The sequence below is a fragment of the Salmo salar genome, chromosome 13 (assembly GCF_965601325.2).
Source record: "Salmo salar chromosome 13, fSalSal1, whole genome shotgun sequence".
NCBI lineage: Eukaryota > Metazoa > Chordata > Actinopteri > Salmoniformes > Salmonidae > Salmo > Salmo salar.
The window spans coordinates 49,099,497-49,121,624 of NC_138303.1; the positions used below are offsets into that span (position 1 = coordinate 49,099,497).

Consider the following 22,128-nt stretch of genomic DNA (forward strand, 5'->3'; position numbering starts at 1 on the left):
TGCACAGATTTAGATAAAGCACTCAAATGTAAAATGTAGTGTTAACATATCCACCCGTTGCTTCACAAAAATGTATCAACGGGTGATCGTTAGGCTATGGATAAGTTGTGTGCATGTGTTTCTATTTTCTAATGGTTGTCAATTACATCTTCATATACCCTAAATCACAGTTGTCTCTATATCTCCCCCTTAAAACTTTCCTCGTCAATTTACGTGATAGGCTACATTGATTTAGCATTATCCTATAGACTCGTTTTTTAATATCCTACAGAAGTGATTTGAAGCTAAGGCAAGGTAATTGCAGTAATACATTTTTGGGAAAGGAGAAACGGGATTTGCTTATCCTCATTTTTTCAGTAGCATATTATTTTTCCAGTAGCCTACTATATGATTTTCTTCTCATTAAATGTGTCTCTCTAGCCACTTTGAACAAGGAATTGCCTTTGAGAATGACCTCAGCAGCGTTGATGTTATTCAAATTCTTCGGACTTGGTGTGAATGGTTTAGTGTGTCAAAATCGGAATCTGTATTTTTGGGGAATTGGGATGAAAAGATCGAAACGCAGTTGATGAGAAAAGGCTCTGTTGATGAGATATCTCACCGGCTCTGTGTGGCAGTCGAGAGCGAGAAGAAGATCAAGGAGAGAAGAATGAGAAAGAAAGTGAGGTGCCAAGCCGGGCTTTTCTTTTGTCATCAACATTCTCTTCTCAAAAGAGAAACAAAACGTTCTACATCATCAACTCACTCACTCACTTGATCACTTACTCAATCACTCACCCATAACAGCACTGGCATTACCAGCAACACCCATGCCATTAGATATACTGGTGTGTTACCAGAGTTAAGAGTATATCATTCCAATTCACTCCTATTCAGGAATCTAATATGACCTTTCAAATTGATAGAAGCCATGTTTATTATATGATGGCCAAAGTACAACTTCATAATAATGGACTGGATATATATATCCAAATCGTTTTACAATGTAACTGGGAGAATTGCATGTCAACTTGTATCGAATACAGGTTGAGTTGATCCCAACCCTTTACTCTTCACTTGAGTAATGCCTTCAGCTAAAGTGGGCACTTAGTCCTTCCCACAAGAGGCAGCCATAGCTGGACTGTAGGTGACCCACCTGACTGGGCTCTTGGAGCCCACTCCAGGTGCACCACACAGCCGTGGGGTTAGCGAAGCCCCACTGGCCTCCACCCTCCAGCTCCCATCTCAAATAGAAGCACAATCCCATGCCAGCTCTCAAACACAACCCATGTTTACTTGGCAACTTCCATAATTTTTACACCAATTACCTCATCTTTTCCCTCTGGTAATTACTGGCCTACATAGAAATAAATATCCGCAATTCCTCCCCAAGAGGGGGCCTGTACTTTCTCTTTCGTAATTGAAGTCAATTCCCCTGCGGGTTGCTGGATGAACCTGATTTCATGGTCCTCCACCACACAAATTAACGGCCAATTATAGGCTGCTGCTCGCTCGGCGCCGGAAAGGTCTTCAGTACAATCACTCATTCATTAGAGAGACTTTCATAAAATAACGGCATCCATATCGTCACTGCAGCCGCACCAGCTGACTTTCTATTGTAGCCCTTATGTTTTGTACCAGATAACAAATAATTGACTGCTTGGAGAGTTGCACAGAAATCAATTATATTTTATCAAGTGTATTGATGTGGGAAAGGAGGTAGCACAGTTAGTGAATTGTCCTTTATGCACTATATAGATATATTTCTTTCAAAGGAGAAATCTTTTTCGCTGGGACAGCTATTAGTCTCATTGTGCTACTGTATGGCTCAAAAACAAAAAAACTGGTCTCATTTGAATCAAAACAGAAGCGATTGATCAGGTGTGGTTCTAGTCCCTGTGGTAGGGTTCTAGACCATGTGGTAGGGTTCTAGACCATGTGGTAGGCTTCTAGTCCTTGTTATAGGGTTCTAGTCCCTGTTATTCTAGAGTTCTAGTCTGGTAGGGTTCTAGTCCCTGTTATGGTAGGGTTCTAGTCTCTAGTAGGGTTCTAGTCCTTGTGGTAGGGTTTTAGTACCTGTGGTAGGGTTCCATACCCAGTTATTATAGGGTTCTAACACTTGTGTCCTATCTCCAGAACCAACACACTGCTCTCAACCTGAAGGAGTCTCTGTTCGTGGGTGGTGCTCCTGATTTCAGCCGGCTAGCGAGGGCCGCCTCGCTCAAAGATGGCTTCAAGGGGGCCATTCAGAAGGTGAGTATCCTGTCCCCACACACACTATTCACACAAAGGCAGATATTTTTTGCCAGACACCCTGTTCAAAAGGTTGTGCAAAAGTTACATTTTACCAATTATCAACAACTATAAATGATTTCATTTAAAATAGGTAGGTTTTTGACATCTTTTAACTGTGACACAATGTTGAATCCACCTTAGGCATGGATACATATATTTTGGCACGATTTAGTGATGGACAATAACTATCATCTGCCTAAACATGATGACCTTTACAGTGACCCCAATTATTGTAAGGTCAGCTGTGTCTGAGTGTTGTTTTAGTGTTGTAGGGCGAGAACTGTACTTGATACAGTTTTACAGAACGAAATACAACACAGTAAAATCTGTATCTACACTAACCTTCAAAAGTTTGGGGTCACTTAGAAATGTCCTTGTTTTTGAAAGAAAAGCAAATTTTTTGTATATTAAAATAACATCAAATTGATCAGAAATACAATGTAGACATTGTTGTAAATGACTATTATAGCTGGAAACGGCTGATTTTATTTTTATGGAATATCTACATAGGCGTACAGAGGCCCATTATCAGCTAATCCAAGTTTATAATTTTAAAAGGCTAATTGATCATTAGAAAACCCTTTTGCAATTATGTTAGCACAGCTGAAAACTGTTGTTCTGATTAAAGAAGCAATATAACTGGCCTTCTTTAGACAAGTTGAGTATCTGGAGCATCAGTATTTGTGGGTTCGATTACAGCCTCAAAATGGCCAGAAACAAAGAATTTTCTTCTGAAACACTTCAGTCTATTCTTGTTCTGAGAAATTAAGGCTATTACATTCGAAAAATTGTCAAGAAAATGAAGATCTCGTATAACGCTGTGTACTACTCCCGTCACAGAACAGCGCAAACTAGCTCTAACCAGAATAGAAATAGGAGTGGGAGGCCCCGGTGCACAACAAGTACATTAGAGTGTCTAGTTTGAGAAACAGATGCCTCACAAGTCCTCAACTGGCAGCTTCATTAAATAGTACCCGCAAAACACCAGTCTCAATGTCAACAGTGATGAGGCGACTCTGGGATGCTGGCCTTTTAGGCAGAGTTCCTCTGTCCTGTGTCTGTGTTCTTTTACCCTTCTTAATCTTTTCTTTTTATTGGCCAGTTTGAGATATGGCTTTTTCTTTGCAACTCTGCCTAGAAGGCCAGCATCCCGGAGTCGCCTCTTCACTGCTGACGTTGAGACTGGTGTTCTTGAAATGACTGACCTTTATATCTTAAAGTAATGATGGACTGTCGTTTCTCTCCTCTTATTTGAGCTGTTCTTGCCATAATATGGACTTGGTCTTTTACCAAATAGGGCTATCTTCTGTATACCCCCCCTACCTTGTCACAACACAACTGATTGGCTCAAATGCATTAAGAAGGAAAAAATTCGGACAAATTAACTTTTAACAAGGCACACCTGTTCATTCAAATGCATTCCAGGTGACTACGTCATGAAGCTGGTTGAGAGAATACCAAGAGTGTGCAAAGCTGTCATCAAGGCAAAGGGTGGCCACTTTGAAGAATCTCAAATATAAAATATATTTTCATTTGTTTCATTTGTTTAACTTCTATGGGCTATGCGGGACACAGCCAGTGAAATATCAGGGCGGCAAATTCAAAAACAACAAAATGTCATAATTCAACTTTCTCAAACATACAACTATTTTACACCATTTTAAAAATACACTTCTCCTTGATGTAACCACATTGTCCAATTTCAAAAAGGTTTTACAGCGAGAGCAAAACATTAGATTATGTTAGGCGAGTACATAGACAAAAATAATCACAGCCATTTTCCAAGCAAGGACATGTTGCTAAATGAAGCACTAACCTTTGACGATCTTTATCAGATGACACTCCTAGGACATTATGTTACACAATACATGTATGTTTTGTTCGATAAAGTTCATATTTATATCCAAAAACAGCATTTTACATTGGCGCATGATCTTCAGAAAATGTATTCCCACCAAAACGCCCGGTGAATGTGCACAACAATTTACAAAAATACTCATCATAAACGTTGACAAAATATATAACAATTATTTTAAGAATTATAGATAGACTACCCTTGGATGCAACCGCTGTGTCAGATTTTAAAATAGCTTTACGGAGAAAGCACATTTTTCAATATTCTGACTACATAGCTCAGCCATCACGGTGAGCTATTCAGATACCCGCCAAGTTCGGGGCAACCTAAACTCAGAATTAGTATTAGAAATATTCTCTTACCTTTGCTGATCTTCGTCAGAATGCACTCCCAGGACTGCTACTTCCACAAGAAATGTTGTTTTTGTTCGAAATAATCCATATTTATGTACAAATACCTCCGTTTTGTTCGTGCGTACAGATCACTTATCCAAAGTCATAACGCGCGAGCGCGGACGAGAGACGAAAAGTCAAAATGTTCCATTACTGTACTTAGAAGCATGTCAAACGCTGTTTAAAATCAATCTTTATGGTATTTTTAACGTAGAATTGCGATAATATTCCAACCAGACAATAGCATATTCATTCAAGAAGAAAAAGAAGGAACGGTGTGCTCACGTGACTGCGCATATCCAATCCCTTTGTTGCCAGGCAGACCACTCAGTAACTGAGCTCCTATACTCTGCCCAGTGACAGGAAAATGCTCAAACCACTTTCTGAAGGCTTTAGACAGCCAATGGAAGCCTTAGGAAGTGCAACATCCCCCACAGACACTATAGCTTTGATAGAGAATCAAAAGAAGAACTACAATTCTCAGACTTTCCACTTCCTGCTTGGAATTTTCTCAGGTTTTTGCCTGCCATATGAGTTCTGTTATACTCACAGACACCATTCAAACAGTTTTAGAAACTTCAGAGTGTTTTCTATCCAACGCTGTCTCAGGCACAGCTCCAGAATCTCCCATAAGTGTTCAATTGGGTTGAGATCTGGTGACTGAGACACATGCAAACCTACCCACCCACCCTTTAAACGTATGTACGTACGTACATATGTAGGTATGTATGTAGGTATGTATGCATGTATGGATAGTTATGCCTCTGCTCTCTATTCATATTCCAGTTTCTGGGCCAGAGTAGTAACCTGTTTAAATTGGGTACGTTTTTCATCCGGCCGTGAAAATACTGCCCCCTAGCCCAGTCAGGTTAACACTTTTTTGGTTACTACATGATTCCATATGTGTTATTTCATAGTTTTGATGTCTTCACTATTATTCTACAACGTAGAAAATAGTACAAATAAAGATAAACCCATGAATGAGTAGGTGTATCCAAACTTTTGACTGGTACTGTATTTTCAGTGCATTCGGAAAGTATTCAGATTACTTTACTTTTTCCACATTTTGTTACGTTTTAGCCTTATTCTAAAATTGATGAAATAAAAATGTTCCTCATCAATCTACACACAATACCCCATAATGAAAAAGCGAAAACAGGTTTTTAGCCATTTTTGCACATGTATACAAAAACTGAAATACCTTATTTACATAACACTTCAGACGCTTTGCTATGAGACTCGAAATGGAGCTCAGGTGTATCCTGTTTCCATTGATCATCCTTGAGATGTTTCTCCAACTTGATTGGAGTCCAACTGTGGTATATTAAATTGGTTGGACATGGAAAGGCACACACCTGTCTATTTAAGGTCCCACCGTTGACAGTGCATGCCAGAACAAAAACCAAGCCGTGAGGTCAAAGGAATTGTCCGTAAAGCTCCGAGACAGGATTGTGTTGAGGCACAGATCTGGGGAAGGGCACCAAAACAATTCTGCCGCATTGAAGGTCCCCAAGAACACAGTAGCCTCCATCATTCTTAAATGGAAGAAGTTTGGAACCACCAAGACTCTTCCTAGAGCTGGTCGCCCGTTCAAACTGAGCAATCATTCGAGAAGGGCCTTGGTCAGGGAGGTGACCAAGAAACCGATGGTCACTGAAACAGCTCTAGAGAGATGGGAGAACCTTCCAGAAGGACAACCGTCTCTGCAGCACTCCACCAATCAGGCCTTTATAGTAGAGTTGCCAGATGGAAGCCACTACTCAGTAAAAGGCACATGACAGCCCACTTGGAGTTTACCAAAAGGCACCTAAAGACTCTCATACCATGAGAAACAAGATTATCTGGTCTGATGAAACCCAAATTAAACTCTTTGGCTGGAATGCAAAGCATCATGTCTGGAGGAAACCAGGCACCGCTCATCACCTGACCAATACCATCCCAACAGTGAAGCATGATGATGGCAGAATCATGCAGTGGGGATGTTTTTCCGCGGCAGGGAGAGGGAGACTAGTCAGGATCGAGGGATCGGTGAACAGAGCAAAGTACAGAGAGATCCTTAATGGAAACCTACTCCAGACCTCTCAGGACTTCAGACTGGGGTGAAGGTTCACCTTCCAACAGGACAACAACCCTAAGAACACAGCCAAGACAACGCAGGAGTGACTTCGGGACAAGACTCTGAATGTCCTTCAGTGGCGCAGCCAGAGCCAGGACTTGAGACCTGAAAATAGCTGTGCAGTGACGCTCCCCATCCAACCTGACAGAGGTTGAGAAGATCTGCAGAGAAGAGTGTGAGAAACCCCACAAATACAGTTTTGCCAAGCTTGTAGCGTCATAACCAAGAAGACTTGAGGCTGTAATCGCTGCCAAAGGTGCTTCAACAAAGTACTGAGTAAAGGGTCTGAGTACTTCCGTTTTTAATTTTTAATACATTTGTTAAAAAAGAAACTTGTGTTTCTTGTGTGTAGATTCATGAGGGGGGGGAAACAATGTAATCAATTTTAGAATAAGGCTGTAACGTAGTGTCGTGTCTTTGGGGTACCATTAAACTGAAGACATGTTTATCAATTAACTCCCTGTAATTATTATCACGTGATTAAACTGATTAATCGTTTAATTGTAATTAACTAGGAGATCGGGGCACCAAGGAAAATATTCAGATTACAAAGTTATAATTTTCCTAATATAACTTTCCTACATTATAACATTATATATTATATTCTATTATAGTATAGGCCGATTATCTTCTGGTTTAAATGGTGTATTTTACCTCGCGTCCAGTCTCATTCCAAACGTCGTAAATTGTTGTATCTGCACGAACCCAGTCTTTACTAAAATCATCCATACATCAATTGTCTTAAAATCATTTATTTACTAAACTAAGTAATTCACAGAAAGTATACAAACAGTAATTATCATCACAAAGAATTGGTAGAGTAATGTGCCCTAGTGGCTAACAGGCATGGCTGGTGTCTTGTAGAACAATGGGTCATAAAATGTTCAGCTGAGGAGGTACACAGAGTTCATTAATATTAACAATTGACATGCTAATCAATTGCACATGAACGCTCACTCATTTGGGAACAATTGCAATCAATATATATTTACGCTCAGTGTGTCGTCGGGATCCTTGTTGAAAAGTCGTTCTGTTGGAGAGTTCTCTCTCTCTCTCTCTCTCTCTCTCCTCTCTCTCTCTCTCTCTCTCTCTCTCTCTCTCAGAATGGATCTTTCAAAGCGACATTCATTAATGTCGTCATAGAATGGATGTTTCGTTGGTCTTCGCGTTCAATGATATAATTTACTTAGCTGCAGACTAATAATTAATATCAAAGACTTGTTCTTATTCTGTCGGTATCGATAGTCTAAAAGTTAACCACGTGGTATAGTTCACTTTCAGTAGAGTACTTGGATGGTCAAACCTATTGGCCAACTCGCAATGGAGTGGAGGCCGGGTCTGTTAGACAAGTAAATCAGGGTGGGTTTTATAGTGACCATAGAACAGGCTTGTCAAATGACGCCTGGTCCTGTCTGTGTCCCTGGGGGCGTGCCGATGACTGAGTTAAGCTTGGTACAGAAATACAATTCTATCACATTAACATCAGTACATAGCATCTCAATGTATTACAAATAGCTTTATCCTTATTAATACATTTTATACAACCATGTGGATGCAAGTCTCATCGCTGAGGCTATTATATAAAACGTTTTATGGTAATATGGCTATATTGTCTCTTCTGAGTATCACAAAATTGTACCAAGCGGACCAGTTCGTAGCTGGATTCTTCACCAATCTTCCATACCTTCTCCAGAACACAAATGTCACTCGGTTCCCCAATTCTGTGAGTTGGAAGAATTTCCTGTGTCTCTCTATGGGCCATGTGGCAAGAGATTCTCCTGGAATGTTACCACTCCTTCCCACAGGGACTGGGTGGGGGAAGGTAGGTTGGGGTATGGTGCAAGGGGGGAGGGGGTCAACTGTCCTCCCTGTACTCAAAGAGGCCAATGTCATGACAGTAGCAAAATGTGGAAAAAGTCAACGGGTATGAATACTTTCTGAATGCACTGTATGTCAGATGTATCTTCAATGTAAGTTGTTTGGCTAGGATCCCAAGATAGTCCTGACCATGTCTCTTGACCAGGAAAGACTCTGAACCGAGAGGATTTCCAGGTCAGGTTGGTCATGTGGTCAGGAAAAACTCAGGACCCTATGTGTATGTCATGCATGTCCTATGTAGGCTACACACTGCACTATGACAGGTCTAAGTCCCCTCTCCTCCTCTCTATCCCGCCTCAGATCACCCTGATGGGCACTTCCATCCTGCGGCAGGAGAACGCATTGCACTCCAGTGACGTGGCCATGTTTAAGGGCCACCCGTGCAGCAGGGATCCCTGCCACAACGGGGGTCTCTGCAACCCCATGCTTGAGAGCTACGAGTGTGTGTGCCCCCACGGCTTCACGGGCACAGCCTGTCAGAACAGTGAGTGAACAAAGATCCTGAATTCAATGCAACATTTCTGTTGGTGTAGTATTGATGTCACGCTAGTCTTACAATGTTTCCATTTGAGGGTTAAAGTAACCCCTCTGTTTCATCATTCTCACCAGTTCGCACACGTTAACACTAACTAACTACACACACGTATACTTTACCAAACACATTCACTTTGGCCGTATGCCCTACTGTCCCTTTTACTTTAATTAAAACCATAAACACATGAACGCTCATCCCAATTCATCACCATCCACTGCCTTGACTCCAATTAAAGGAGCCATGTTTCCTATTGGTTCATGTGATCTCATCCAATGTTCCTCCTCCTCTTCCTCGCAGCCATCTTGGAGAAGTCCGCCGGGGAGACAGAGTCCATTGTTTTTGACGGCCGGACTTTTATCGAGTACCACAACGCCGTCACTAAGAGGTAATCTAATCAAATCAATCAAATTGTATTGGTCACATACAAATGGTTAGCAGATGTTATTGCGAGTGTAGCAAAATGCTTGTGCTTCTAGTTCCGAAAGTGCAGCAATATCTAACAAGTAATTCCACCAAAAATATCTAATACACACAAATCTAAGTAAGGAATGGAATAAGAATATATAAATGTCGTGTCTTTGGCTATGCCGGATTAAGTGATATGACATGCTAACCTATAAAATCCTTTCTCTGTAATTAATATTACCTGATTAAGCTAATCATGTAAATGTAATTAACCAGAAAGTCGGGGCACCACGGAAGAACGTTTATAGAGCCGTTATCTTCCGAATAAACTCTTAAAATACTTAGTAATATTTTACATCGATAGCAGTCAATATTAACCCTTATCTTATTTTCAGTCTCATAATGAAAGTTGTAAATTCTTGGCTATCTTCACGAACCCTGACTAACAAGTTGAATCAGCAATACAAAATTGGGTTTAATTATTTATTTACTAAATACCTAAACTAATCACACAGAATTACAAATACACCGAATACAAATGATGTCATACCTGATGGCTGGTTACACAAAGGAAAGGGGGTTGGGCTTGAATGAAAGAGCGGGAAGACTTAGGAACAAAGAAACAGCAGCTATGCTATCGTAAATACATTATCTTATGCATTCTAAATTACCGCCCATTTGGAAAAGGAAAATGCAATAAATATTTACTCTGAGCTGCGCTTCGGTAGATTGGTCGTAGATGCTGGCCGGGTTGGCCAACAGATCTTCCTGTCCTCGGAAGAATGTCTCTGGTGGTAAATTGGATACGTGGTGGTATCTTTGTCTGTCTGTTAGACTGGATCCGTCGTCCGTCCTTTCCTAGCCCCCATCTACAGCGGCCGCTGCTAACTCAATAACTCAACGGCTAGGAAGTATCACTTCTGTAGTGAATAAGCTCAAAGTTCATACCATTCGCCATCAAAGCTCACACCGAGGTTGGCTTAGTTCTGTACTTGACGTGTGTCCTTCTAACGTAGAGGCTGCAGACCTCACGTACTGGAACAATGGTTATCTTTTCGTCAAAGGCTTATATAGTGGAGAGGGGGAAGGATGTGTTTCATCGTTTATAACCCCTGTCTCTTCACAGGGGTGGGCCACTGATCAAGCAGGGCACTTTCCTTATGAAAACCCAATTCTCTCATTTGGAAGCTAAAATTACATTTAATCTCCAAACAAACAATTTCAATATCAAACATTTCAATTGCATAACAATTCCATGTTACTCTGATAACTAGAGGGTGTATACTTTCTCAGGTACAGTTTATGTCGTCCTGTCATCAGTCATAATGTCTCAGTTGACAACCAAACTGACATCCATACTCATTACGTTCCCAAGCATATTTCCAACTGGTTTTATTACCAAAATATGGTTCCTTTTCCCCATTTGTTTGATGTTCCCAGACTCTCTATATTTAACACAGGCTATTCAAGTCCTTCAGTAGGGTCAGAAAGAGAGGGGAAGGGAGAAAGGTATTTATGGGGGGGTCATAAACCTTACCCACAGGCCAACGTCATGACATAAATATATTGATGAGCAATGTCAGAGCGGCATAGGCTAAGATGCAATCGATAGTATAGAATACAGTTTATACATATGAGATGATTAATGCAAGATATGTAAACATTATTATAGTGGCATTATTAAGGTGACTAGTGTCCCATTTATTAAAGTGGCAGATGATTTCAAGTCTGTATGTAGGCAGCAGCCTCTCTCTGCTAGTGATGGCTGTTTAGCAATCTCATGGTCTTGAGATAGAAGCTGTTTTTCAGGGTCTCGGTCCCAGCTTTGATGCACCTGTACTGACCTCGCCTTCTGGATGGTAGCGGGGTGAACAGGCAGTGGCTCAGGTGGTTGTTGTCCTTGATGATCTTTTTGGCCTTCCTGTGACATCGGGTACTGTAGGTGTCCTGGAGGGCAGGTAGTTTGCCCCCGGTGATGCGTTGTGCAGACCGCACCACCCTCTGGAGAGCCCTGCGGTTGTGGGTGGTGCAGTTGCCGTACCAGGCAGTGATACAGCCCGACAGGATGCTCTCAATTGTGTCTCTGTAAAAGTCTGAGGGTTTTAGGTGACAAGCCACATTTCTTCAGCCTCCTGAGGTTGAAGAGGCGCTGTTGTGCCTTCTTCACCACTGTCTGTGTGGGTGGACCATTTCAGTTTGTCAGTGATATGTACACCGAGGAACTTAAAACTTTCCACCTTCTCCACTGCTGTCCTGTCGATATTTATAGGGGGGTGCTCCCTCTGCTGATTCCTTTGTTTTGTTGACGCTAAGTGAGAGATTATTTTCCTGACACCACACTCCGAGAGCCCTCACCACCTCCCTGTAGCCTGTCTCGTCGTTGTTGGTAATCAAGCCTAACACTGTTGTGTCGTCTGAAAACTTGATGATTGAGTTGGAGGCATGCATTGGTCACGCAGTTATGGGTGAACAGGAAGTACAGGAGGGGGCTGAGCATGCACCCTTGTAGGCCCCAGTGTTGAAGATCAGCGAAGTGGAGATGTTGTTTCCTACCTTCACCACCTGGGGGGGGTGGCCCGTCAGGAAGTCCAGGACCCAATTGCACAGGGTGGGGTTGAGACTAGAGGTCGACCGATTAATCGGAATGGCCGATTAATTAGGGCCGATTTAAAGTTTTCATAACAATCTGTAATCGTCATTATGGCCGATTATATTGCAATCCACGAGGAGACTGCGTGGCAGGCTGACCAGCTGTTACACGAGTGCAGGCAGCGAGGAGCCATGGTAAGTTGCTAGCTAGCATTAAACTTATCTTAGAAAAAACAATCAATCTTAACATAATCACTAGTTAACTACACATGGTTGATGATATTACTAGTTTAACTAGCTTGTCCTACGTTGCATATAATCAATGCGGTGCCTGAAATTGTCACTTCTCTTGCGTTCAGTGTAAGCAGACTCAGGGTATATGCAGCAGTTTGGGTCGCCTGGCTCGTTGCGAGCTGTGTGAAGACCATTTCTTCCTAGCAAAGACCGTAATTAATTTGCCAGAATTGTACATAATTATGACATAACATTGAAGGTTGTGCAATGTAAGAGCAATATTTATACTTAGGGTTGCCACCCGTTCGATAAAATACAGAACAGTTCCGTATTTCACTGAAAGAATAAACGCTTTGTTTTCGAAATGATAGTTTCCGGATTTGGCCATATTAATGACCTAAGGCTCATATTTCTGTGTGTTTATTATAATTAAGTCTATGATTTGATATTTGATAGAGCAGTCTGACTGAGCAGTGGTAGGCAGCAGCAGGCTCGTAAGCATTCATTCAAACAGCACTTTCGTGCGTTTGCCGGCAGCTCTTCGCAATGCTTGAAGCACATCGCTGTTTATGACTTCAAGCCTATCAACTCCCGAGATTAGGTTGGCAATACTAAAGTGCCTATAAGAACATCCAATAGTCAAAGGTATATGAAATACAAATGGTATAGAGAGAAATATTCCTATAATAACTACAACCTAAAACTTCTTACCTGGGAATATTGAAGACTCATGTTAAAAGGAACCACCAGCTTTCATATGTTCTCATGTTCTGAGCAAGGAACTTAAACGTTAGCTTTTTTACATGGCACATTTGCACTTTTACTTTCTTCTCCAACACATTGTTTTTGCATTATTTAAACCAAATTGAATATGTTTCATTATTTATTTGAGACTAAATTGATTTTATTTATGTATTATATTAAGTTAAAATAAAAGTGTTCATTGTTCATTCAGTATTGTTGCAAATGTCATTATTACAAATATATTTACAAAAATCGTCCGATTTATTGATATCGGCTTTTTTCGGTCCTCCAATAATCGGTATCGGCGGTGAAAAATCATAATCGGTCGACCTCTAGTTGAGGCCCAGGGCCTCAAGCTTAATGACGAGCTTGGAGGGTACTATGGTGTTGAATGCTGAGCTATAGTCAATGAACAGCATTCTTACATAGGTGTTCCTCTTGTCCAGATGGGTTAGGGCAGAGGGCAGTGTGATTGCATCGTCGGTGGACCTATTTTGGGCGGTAAGCAAATTGCAGTGGGTCTAGGGTGACTGGTAAGGTAGAGGTGATATGATCCTTGACTAGTCTCTCAAAGCACTTCATGATGACAGAAGTGAGTGCTACGGGGCGATAGTCATTTAGTTAAGTTACCTTTGCATTACTGGGTACAGGCTGGCAGCCTTGCGAGGGTTAACACGTTTAAATGTCTTACTCACGTCAGCCACGTAGAAGGAGAGCTCACAGTCCTTGGTAGCGTTGGTGGCACTGTATTATCCTCGAAGCGCGCAAAGGAGGTGTTTAGCTTGTCAGAAAGCAATACGTCGGTCTCCCATGCTAACGCTAACCGTGGCTGGTTTTCCTTTTATAAGGGAGAGGCCATCTTGTCCTTTGATGCTACAGACCTTCAATGGTAATTGGTTTAAGTGAATTGGTCTCCCATGCTAACTGGGAGTAGAGAAATGGTTAATGGCCTCCCCATTCATATTCCACTGCAGTAAGTGGTGGTGACAGGGTTGATTATTCCAGGCCCATTAGGGGCTTCGGAAGTGAGCCGGGCGTTAGCTGATAGCTCGACCACTTCCCCTGTGCTGTTTCACTGGTCTTGACTGAATTTAGCTAATTAGTGGATTGGCAAAAAATTACGGCAATGCCCCGAACGCCCCCCTTGCTTGCTGTACACCACAGCGGACTGAGCCGACAGACACATACACACACACACTTTGATTTGACACACACACCATGCATTTCACAACAACCATAGCAGCCCTCTCTATACTTGGTTAAAATATGATTTCATTTAAGCTTCTTTTAGAAATACACAATGCGCGACTGTGTCCCCTCAAAATAGCAGTCCTAAAGTGTCGATTTCCATTTAAACACACACTAGCTATACCAGGTTAAGCTGGATGATGTAAGTGTAAATGGTTTCAGTACAAGGTGTGAAAGAGAGAGGAACTTATCCTGCCTTCCAGGCTTCCGCTGATACATTTTATCCTCTTCCATCCATCTACGTCTTCCACACGCCCGCAGGTTGGCATGCATTAAATGTTTGTGATGATGAACCTGAAAAGACATGGAACATAAGACTTACCATCCAGATCCATTACAAGTCTTCCCAAAACACAACACTCGAGGATGGGAAAATGGAGAAACAGACAGTGAATTTCAATTTGTGGTCTTATGAACATACACACACACACACACACACACACACACACACACACACACACACACACACACACACACACACACACACACACACACACACACACACACACACACAATGAAACTATAAGAGACAATTGTAGGATATATCTGTATCCTCTGTCTGTCTGTCCTGGTTGAGCCTGTCAGATGTATGTGCTGCCGTCCGTCTGTCTGTCCACTTCTTTCTCTTGTCTGTCTGTCTCATGAGTGTTCCTTGTCTGTCTTTCTGATGCACTCAAGCCAACTGACCAATGACATTCCAGAGTAAGTAGACTTAAAGAGATGCAGAACCTTCACAGGTTCAGTCAAAGCCAAACTAACCCAACTCTAAATACATTACGATAGTTAACACAAAGTAATAGATTATTTATTTATTTCTCCTATATCATCTTCATCATCTTCACCTGTGCAGATGGCTACCATGTGTATTATGTTTAAATAGGCCTACAGGACGTTCAAACTCCATGCCCATCATTTGATTTTGTCCGGGCTTTTATCTTTTCTCATTAAAATGTCTCATCATAGTCCAGTCTAAATGAACGCATGACTGCATGTGTACCAGATGCATTGTGTTCAAGCTCATAGCAAAGAGTTAACCTGTTATGGCTAGGGGGCAGTATTTTCACGGCTGGATAAAAAACGTGCCCGATTTAATCTGGTTACCACTCCTACCCAGTAACTAGAATATGCATATACTTATTACATATGGATAGAAAACACCCTAAAGTTTCTAAAACTGTTTGAATGGTGTCTGTGAGTATAACAGAACTCATTTGGCAGGCAAAAACCTGACAAGGTTTCAGGCAGGAAGTGGCCTGTCTGACAAGGTGTCGTTCTTCTTGTCTCTGTTTATTGAAGAGTGAGGATCTTAGCTGTCCCGTGACACTTCCTACGGCTGCCATAGGGTCTCAGAAGGCGGTAAAAAGCTGAATCGTGGCTTTGCAGGCTCTGGCTGAAACAAAGTAGCGTGTTTGGGTAGTGGCTGGTTACAGTACTGTGAGACTCAGGCGCGTGCCCGCGTCGACCGAATGCTTTGTTTTCTTTCCTCTGTTTAGCTAAAAGGAGATTCCCGGTCGGAATATTATCGCTTTTTTACGAGAAAAATGGCATAAAAATGGATTTTAAACAGCGGTTGACATGCTTCGAAGTACGGTAATGGAATATTTCGATTTTTTTTGTCACGAATTGCACCACGCGCGCGACCCTGATTTACCATTTCAGATAGTGTCTGGGACGCACGAACAAAACGCCGCTATTCGGATATAACGATGGATTATTTTGGACCAAACCAACATTTGTTATTGAAGTAGCAGTCCTGGGAGTGCATTCTGACGAAGACAACAAAAGGTAATCAAACTTTTATAATAGTAAACCTGATATTGGTGAGTGCTAAACTTGCCGGGCGTCTAAATAGCTAGCCCGTGATGCCTAGAATATTGCAAAATGTGCTTTCACCAAAAAGCTATTTTAAAATCGGACATATCGAGTGCATAGAGGAGTTCTGTATCTATAATTCTTTAAATAATTGTTATGCTTTTTGTGAACGTTTATCGTGAGTAATTTAGTAAATTCTTAGTGAATTCGCCGGAAGTTTGCGGGGGGGGTATGCTAGTTCTGAACGTCACATGCTAATGTAAAAAGCTGGTTTTTGATATAAATATGAACTTGATTGAACAAAACATGCATGTATTGTATAACATAATGTCCTAGGGTTGTCATCTGATGAAGATCATAAAAGGTTTGTGCTGCATTTCGCTGTCTTCTGGGTTTTTGTGACATTATATGCTAGCTTGAAAAATGGGTGTCTGATTATTTCTGGCTTGGTACTCTGCTGACATAATCTAATGTTTTGCTTTCGTTGTAAAGCCTTTTTGAAATCGGACAGTGTGGTTAGATAAAGGAGAGTCTTATCTTTAAAATGCTGTGAAATAGTCATGTGTTTGAAAAATTGAAGTTTTTGTATTTTTGAGGAGTTTGTATTTCGCGCCACACCCATCATTGGATGTTGGAGCAGGTGTTCCGCTAGCGGAACGTCTAGATGTAAGAATTAAAGAAGGTGCTATATTGTATGCATGGTTGGAACTACTTTCGCCAGAACCAGAAATATGTCCACGCACCTTAAATTGGATGGTATTAACTGTCATGTTGAAATTAAAGCGACCCCTTCTTAACCCTGTACACTCATACCCATATACGGGTTGAAAATGGCAGTGCCTTAATTGGAACGCAGTGGTAAAATGCTGTAAATGACGTCAGAGTTCAGGATCTGCACACAGCGCAGTATGGGTTTTTAGCCTGACAGCCATTCTGAACTTGAGCACCGCAAGCTTCAATAAAGTGCTCCCATCCCTGTTGCTACCCTGTGAAAGCCTAACACTGTAAGATCATATTTTATAACTTAACTAGTCAAGTTAGCAATAGAACAAGCTGTCAAATGATGCCCACCTGGCCCAGTATTCAGACCCCTTCCCTTTTACCACATTTTGTTACATTTTTTCCCTCATCAATCTACACACAATACCCCATAATGTCAAAGCGACAACAGGTTTTTGACATTTTTGCAAATGTCTAAAATTACAAAAACTGAAATACCTTATTTACAGAAGTATTCAGACCCTTTGCAATGAGACCCGAAATTGAGCTCAGGTGCATCCTGTTTCCATTGATTATCCTTGAGATGTTTCAACAACTTGATTTGGAGTCCACCTGTGGTAAATTCAATTGATTGGACATGGTTTGGAAAGTCACACACCTGTCTATATAAGGTCCCACAGTTGACATTGCATGTCAGAGCAAAAACCAAGCCATGAGGTCAAAGGAATTGTCCGTTGAGCTCCGAGACAGTATTGTGTTGAGGCACAGATCTGGGGAAGAGTAGCAAAAAAATGTCTGCAGCATTGAAGGTCCCCAAGAACACAGTGGCCTCCATCATTCTTAAATGGAAGAACTTTGGAACCACAAAGACTCTTCCTAGAGCTGGCCGTCCGGCCAAACTGAGCAATCGGGGGAGAATGGCCTTGGTCAGGGAGGTGACCAAGTAACTAATGGTCACTCTGACAGAGTTCTTCTTTGGAGATGGGAAAACCTTCCAGAAGGACAACCATCTCTGTAGCACCCCACCAATCAGGCCTTAATGGTAGAGTGGCCAGACGGAAGTCACTCCTCAGTGAAAGGCACATGACAGTCTGCTTGGAGTTTGCCAAAAAGCACCTAAAGGACACTCAGACCATGAGAAACAGGAATCTTTGGTCTGATGAAACCAAGGTGAAACTCTTTGGCCTGAGTGTCAAGCGTCACGTCTGGAGGAAACTTGGCACCATCCCTACGGCAAAGCAAGGTGTTGGCAGCGTCATGCTGTGGGGATGTTTTTCAGCAGTAGGGACTGGGAGACTAGTCAGGATCGAGTACATAGAGATCACAGAGATCCTTGATGAAAATCTGCTCCAGAGCATTCCCCTTCCAACAGGACAATGACCCTAAGCACACAGCCAAGACAATGCAGGAGTGGCTTCGGGACAAGTCTGAATGTCTTTGAGTGGTTCAGCCAGAGCACGGACTTGATCCCGATCGAACATCTCTGGAGAGACCTGAAAATAGCTGTGCAGCAACGCTCCCCATCCAACCTGACAGCTTGAGAGGATCTGTAGAGAAGCATGAGAGAAACTCCCCAAATACAGATGTGCCAGGCTTGTAGCGTCATACCCAGGAAGTCTGTAATCGCTGCCAAAGGTGCAAACCTGTTTTTGCTTTTTCATTATAGGGTATTTTGTGTAAATTGATGAGGGGGAAAACACAATTTAATTCCGTTTAGAATAAGGCTGTAACGTACAGTTGAAGTCGGAAGTTTACATACACCTTAGCCAACTACATTAAAACTCAGGTTTTCACAATTCCTGACATTTAATCCTAGTAAAAATTCCCTGTCTTTGGTCAGGTAGGATCACCACTTTATTTTAAGACTGTGAAATGTCAGAATAATTGTAGAGATAATGACTTATTTCAGCTTTTATTTTTTTCATCACATTCCCAGTGGGTCAGAAGTTTACATACACTCAATTAGTATTTGATAGCATTGCCTTTAAATTGTTTAACCTGGGTAAAACATTTTGGGTAGCCTTCCACAAGCTTCCCACAATAAGTTGGGAGAATTTTGGCCCATTCCTCCTGACAGAGCTGGTGTAACTGAGTCAGGTTTGTAGGCCTCCATGCTCGCACATGCTTTTTCAGTTCTGCCCATAAATATAGGATTGAGGTCAGGTCTTTGTGATGGCCACTCCAATACCTTGACTTTGTTGTTCTTAAGCCATTTTGCCACAACTTTGGAAGTATGCTTGGGGTCATTGTCCATTTGAAAGACCCATTTGTGACCAAGCTTTAACTCTTGAGATGTTGTTTTAATATATCCACATAATTTTCCTTCTTCATGATGCCATCTATTTTGTGAAGTGCACCAGTCCCTCCTGCAGCAAAGAACCCCCACAACATGATGATACCACCCCCGTGCTTCACGGTTGGGATGGTGTTCTTCGGCTTGCAAGCCTCCCTCGTTTTCCTCCAAACATAACGATCGTCATTATGGCCAAACTGCTCTATTTTTGTTTCATCAGACCAGAGGACATTTCTCCAAAAAGTACGATCTTTGTACCCATGTGCAGTTGCAAACCGTAGTCTGGCTTTTTTTATGGCGGTTTTGGAGCAGTGGCTTCTTCCATGCTGAGCGGCCTTTCAGGTTATGTGGATATAGGACTCGTTTTACTGTGGATATAGATACTTTTGTACCTGTTTCCTCCAGCGTCTTCACAAGGTGCTTTGCTGCTGTTCTGGGATTGATTTGCACTTTTCACACCAAAGTACGTTCATCTCTAGGAGACAGAACACGTCTCCTTCCTGAGCGGTATGATGGCTACGTGGTCCCATGGTGTTTAAACTTGCATACTATTGTTTGTACAGATGAACGTGGTACCCTCAGGCGTTTGGAAATTGCTCCCAAGGATGAACCAGACTTGTGGAGGTCTACAATTTTTTTTCTGAAGTCTTTTGATTTCTTTTGATTTTCCCATGATGTCAAGCAAAGAGTCATTGAGTTTGAATGTAGGCCTTGAAATACATCCACAGGTACACCTCCAATTGACTCAAATGATGTCAATTAGCCTATCAGAAGCTTCTAAAGCCATGACATCATGACATCAATTTTCCAAGCTGTTTAAAGGTACAGTCAACTTAGTGTATGTAAACTTCTGACCCACTGGAATTGTGATAGTGAATTATAAGTGAAATAATCTGTCTGTAAACAATTGTTGGAAAAATTACTTGTGTCCTGCACAAAGTAGATGTTCTAACCGACTTGCCAAAACTATAGTTTGTTAACAAGAAATTTGTGGAGTGGTTGAAAAGCGAGTTTTAATGACTCCAACCTAAGTGTATGTAAACTTCCAACTTCAACTGTAACAAAATGTTGAATAAGGCAAGGGGTCTGAATACTTTCCGAATGCACTGTATAATGGGCTGTGTTTGGATTGCGTGAACAACAACAGTAATCGTGTGATGGCGGGGATGCAGGGTTGTGTTCCAAACAAGTGTGCTTGCTCTAATTCCTCAACGGCACAGCTAGGAGAGCTCAAAAAAATCACCTAATAGTTGAAGACTCTTCTTTGAGTCATAAAAGTGCTTTGAAATCACTTAGGAACTGCGGACACCTTAGAGAAGTGTGTGGCCACTTGAAGACACCAGTTAGCTCTCTCAGTCAAACCCTTGTCATTTGTTTTTGTCTTATGTTGCACCTTCCCAACATTTCCCATGAATATTCTTATCGTGTTACTGAATGTATCCAGAGTATTTTCTGATTTCGTTGTCAACAAATGTGATGAAAAGAACAGTAAATGTAAAAAGCACATAAAATCAACTGTGTAATGTTTGGATTCAGTCTTGCGTCAGGGGAATTGTTGTGTCAACTTTGGTCTAATAATTTTCCCATAATCTCCCAACTGTACCATGCATATGCTTTTCATATTTCTTTTGTAAGAAACATGTCAATTTAGCCATGTCCATATAGGCCAATTCCCACTAGTGTAAAGGGTTAACTGCAAGGTAGTGGACCAAGAAATTCCCCCTTCCTCAGTTTTGCTGCATCAGTTATTTTACTGCCTCCTCCAGGGCAACACTTAGATCTTACTTTGTTGTTAGTTTCCTCTTTGCTGGCATTATCTTGGTAAATAACCTCTTAAAGGATTTGATTTGATAAAAAAACTAAGCGGGGAAGTTGGTTTTAGGTTGAATTATGCCAAGCATATTCACCAGAGAATTTGATATCCACATTTAAGCCCCTGTCATTCACACTTAGTTCAATCTCTAACTGTAATTATGAATATTTATCGAGTTGGATGCGGAGAAAAAGGAAGGCTGACTTGTTAAGGAGTTGTCTCCTGATTTAAAAATAATTTTCAAGAAAGACCTCAAATTGAGGCGTCTTTGAGACCAGCCCTAACTATGTGGCAGCGGGTATCAATATCCGTTAGGACAGCATTTCCCAAATTAAAATGATCAAAGCTTTATGATTAGTTGATTATTTGAATCAGCTTTGTAGTGCTATGTAAAAGACTAAACGTGCACCCCTTGGAGTTTGGGCAACCCTGCGTTAGAGTGATAATCATGGTCCTTCGAGCCGGACTGGCCAGAGGAGCTTTAATAGTTGTCACTTCCTGTAAGAGCGAACGGCGCGATTATGGTCCAAACCAGAGCTAGCCAGCCCAATCTCTCCGAGCGAGTGTCATCGATTCAACATGATCTGGTTTTTAACAGAGATTCATAAATGAACTAAGTAATTGATCAATTAATTAATTCCTCAGAGGAACGTTATAGCAAAGTTATTACAACACACAGACCAGCGCTGTATCACCCTGGGCTAATGATGCTGTTACTATTTACTGTAGCCTAGATCTGTCTTCATTCCTCTTCTGAAAGCTTGGGTCAATTTCCTCACGCCCCATTATTGGAGCAACCAATCAAATCATATAGGGCCCTGTCTCTGGTAATACAATATTTGACCGCATTTTGTCGATTTTCCCCATTTTTCTCATTTGGTGCTTCCTTCACTCAAGGAAGTTGATAATGGCCACTACACACACACACACACACACACACACACACACACACACACACACACACACACACACACACACACACACACACACACACACACACACACAGCACTGTCATCAGACTCAGTAATAGTAGTGGAAAATGTTATTATCCCCAAAAGAAAAATGGTTTAGCAAATTAATCATAAAATCATTACATTGTTGCCCAGCCCTCCCCTTAAGAGTCCCAGTCCCAGTGCTGGTGTGGTTGTGGTCATCCTCTGAGGACCTCATTGTGTTGCATTGCTGCTCCTGGACCGGGATTACAGTGGGGCTACAGTGTC

The 22,128-nt window shown here is 41.6% G+C and overlaps 1 protein-coding gene across 3 annotated transcripts in view; it reads left to right on the top strand.

Annotated features, from left to right (window-relative positions):
* The window catches only part of LOC106566949 (agrin), a 400,773-nt gene that overhangs the window by 366,000 nt on the left and 12,645 nt on the right, over nucleotides 1-22,128 (top strand). For all 3 annotated transcript variants that reach the window (XM_082960174.1, XM_082960173.1, XM_082960175.1), the window contains 3 exons: nucleotides 2,116-2,232; nucleotides 8,816-8,999; nucleotides 9,348-9,435. In XM_082960174.1, coding sequence (XP_082816300.1) covers nucleotides 2,116-2,232; nucleotides 8,816-8,999; nucleotides 9,348-9,435 — 389 coding nt within the window. The remainder of the gene's footprint in view (nucleotides 1-2,115; nucleotides 2,233-8,815; nucleotides 9,000-9,347; nucleotides 9,436-22,128) is intronic.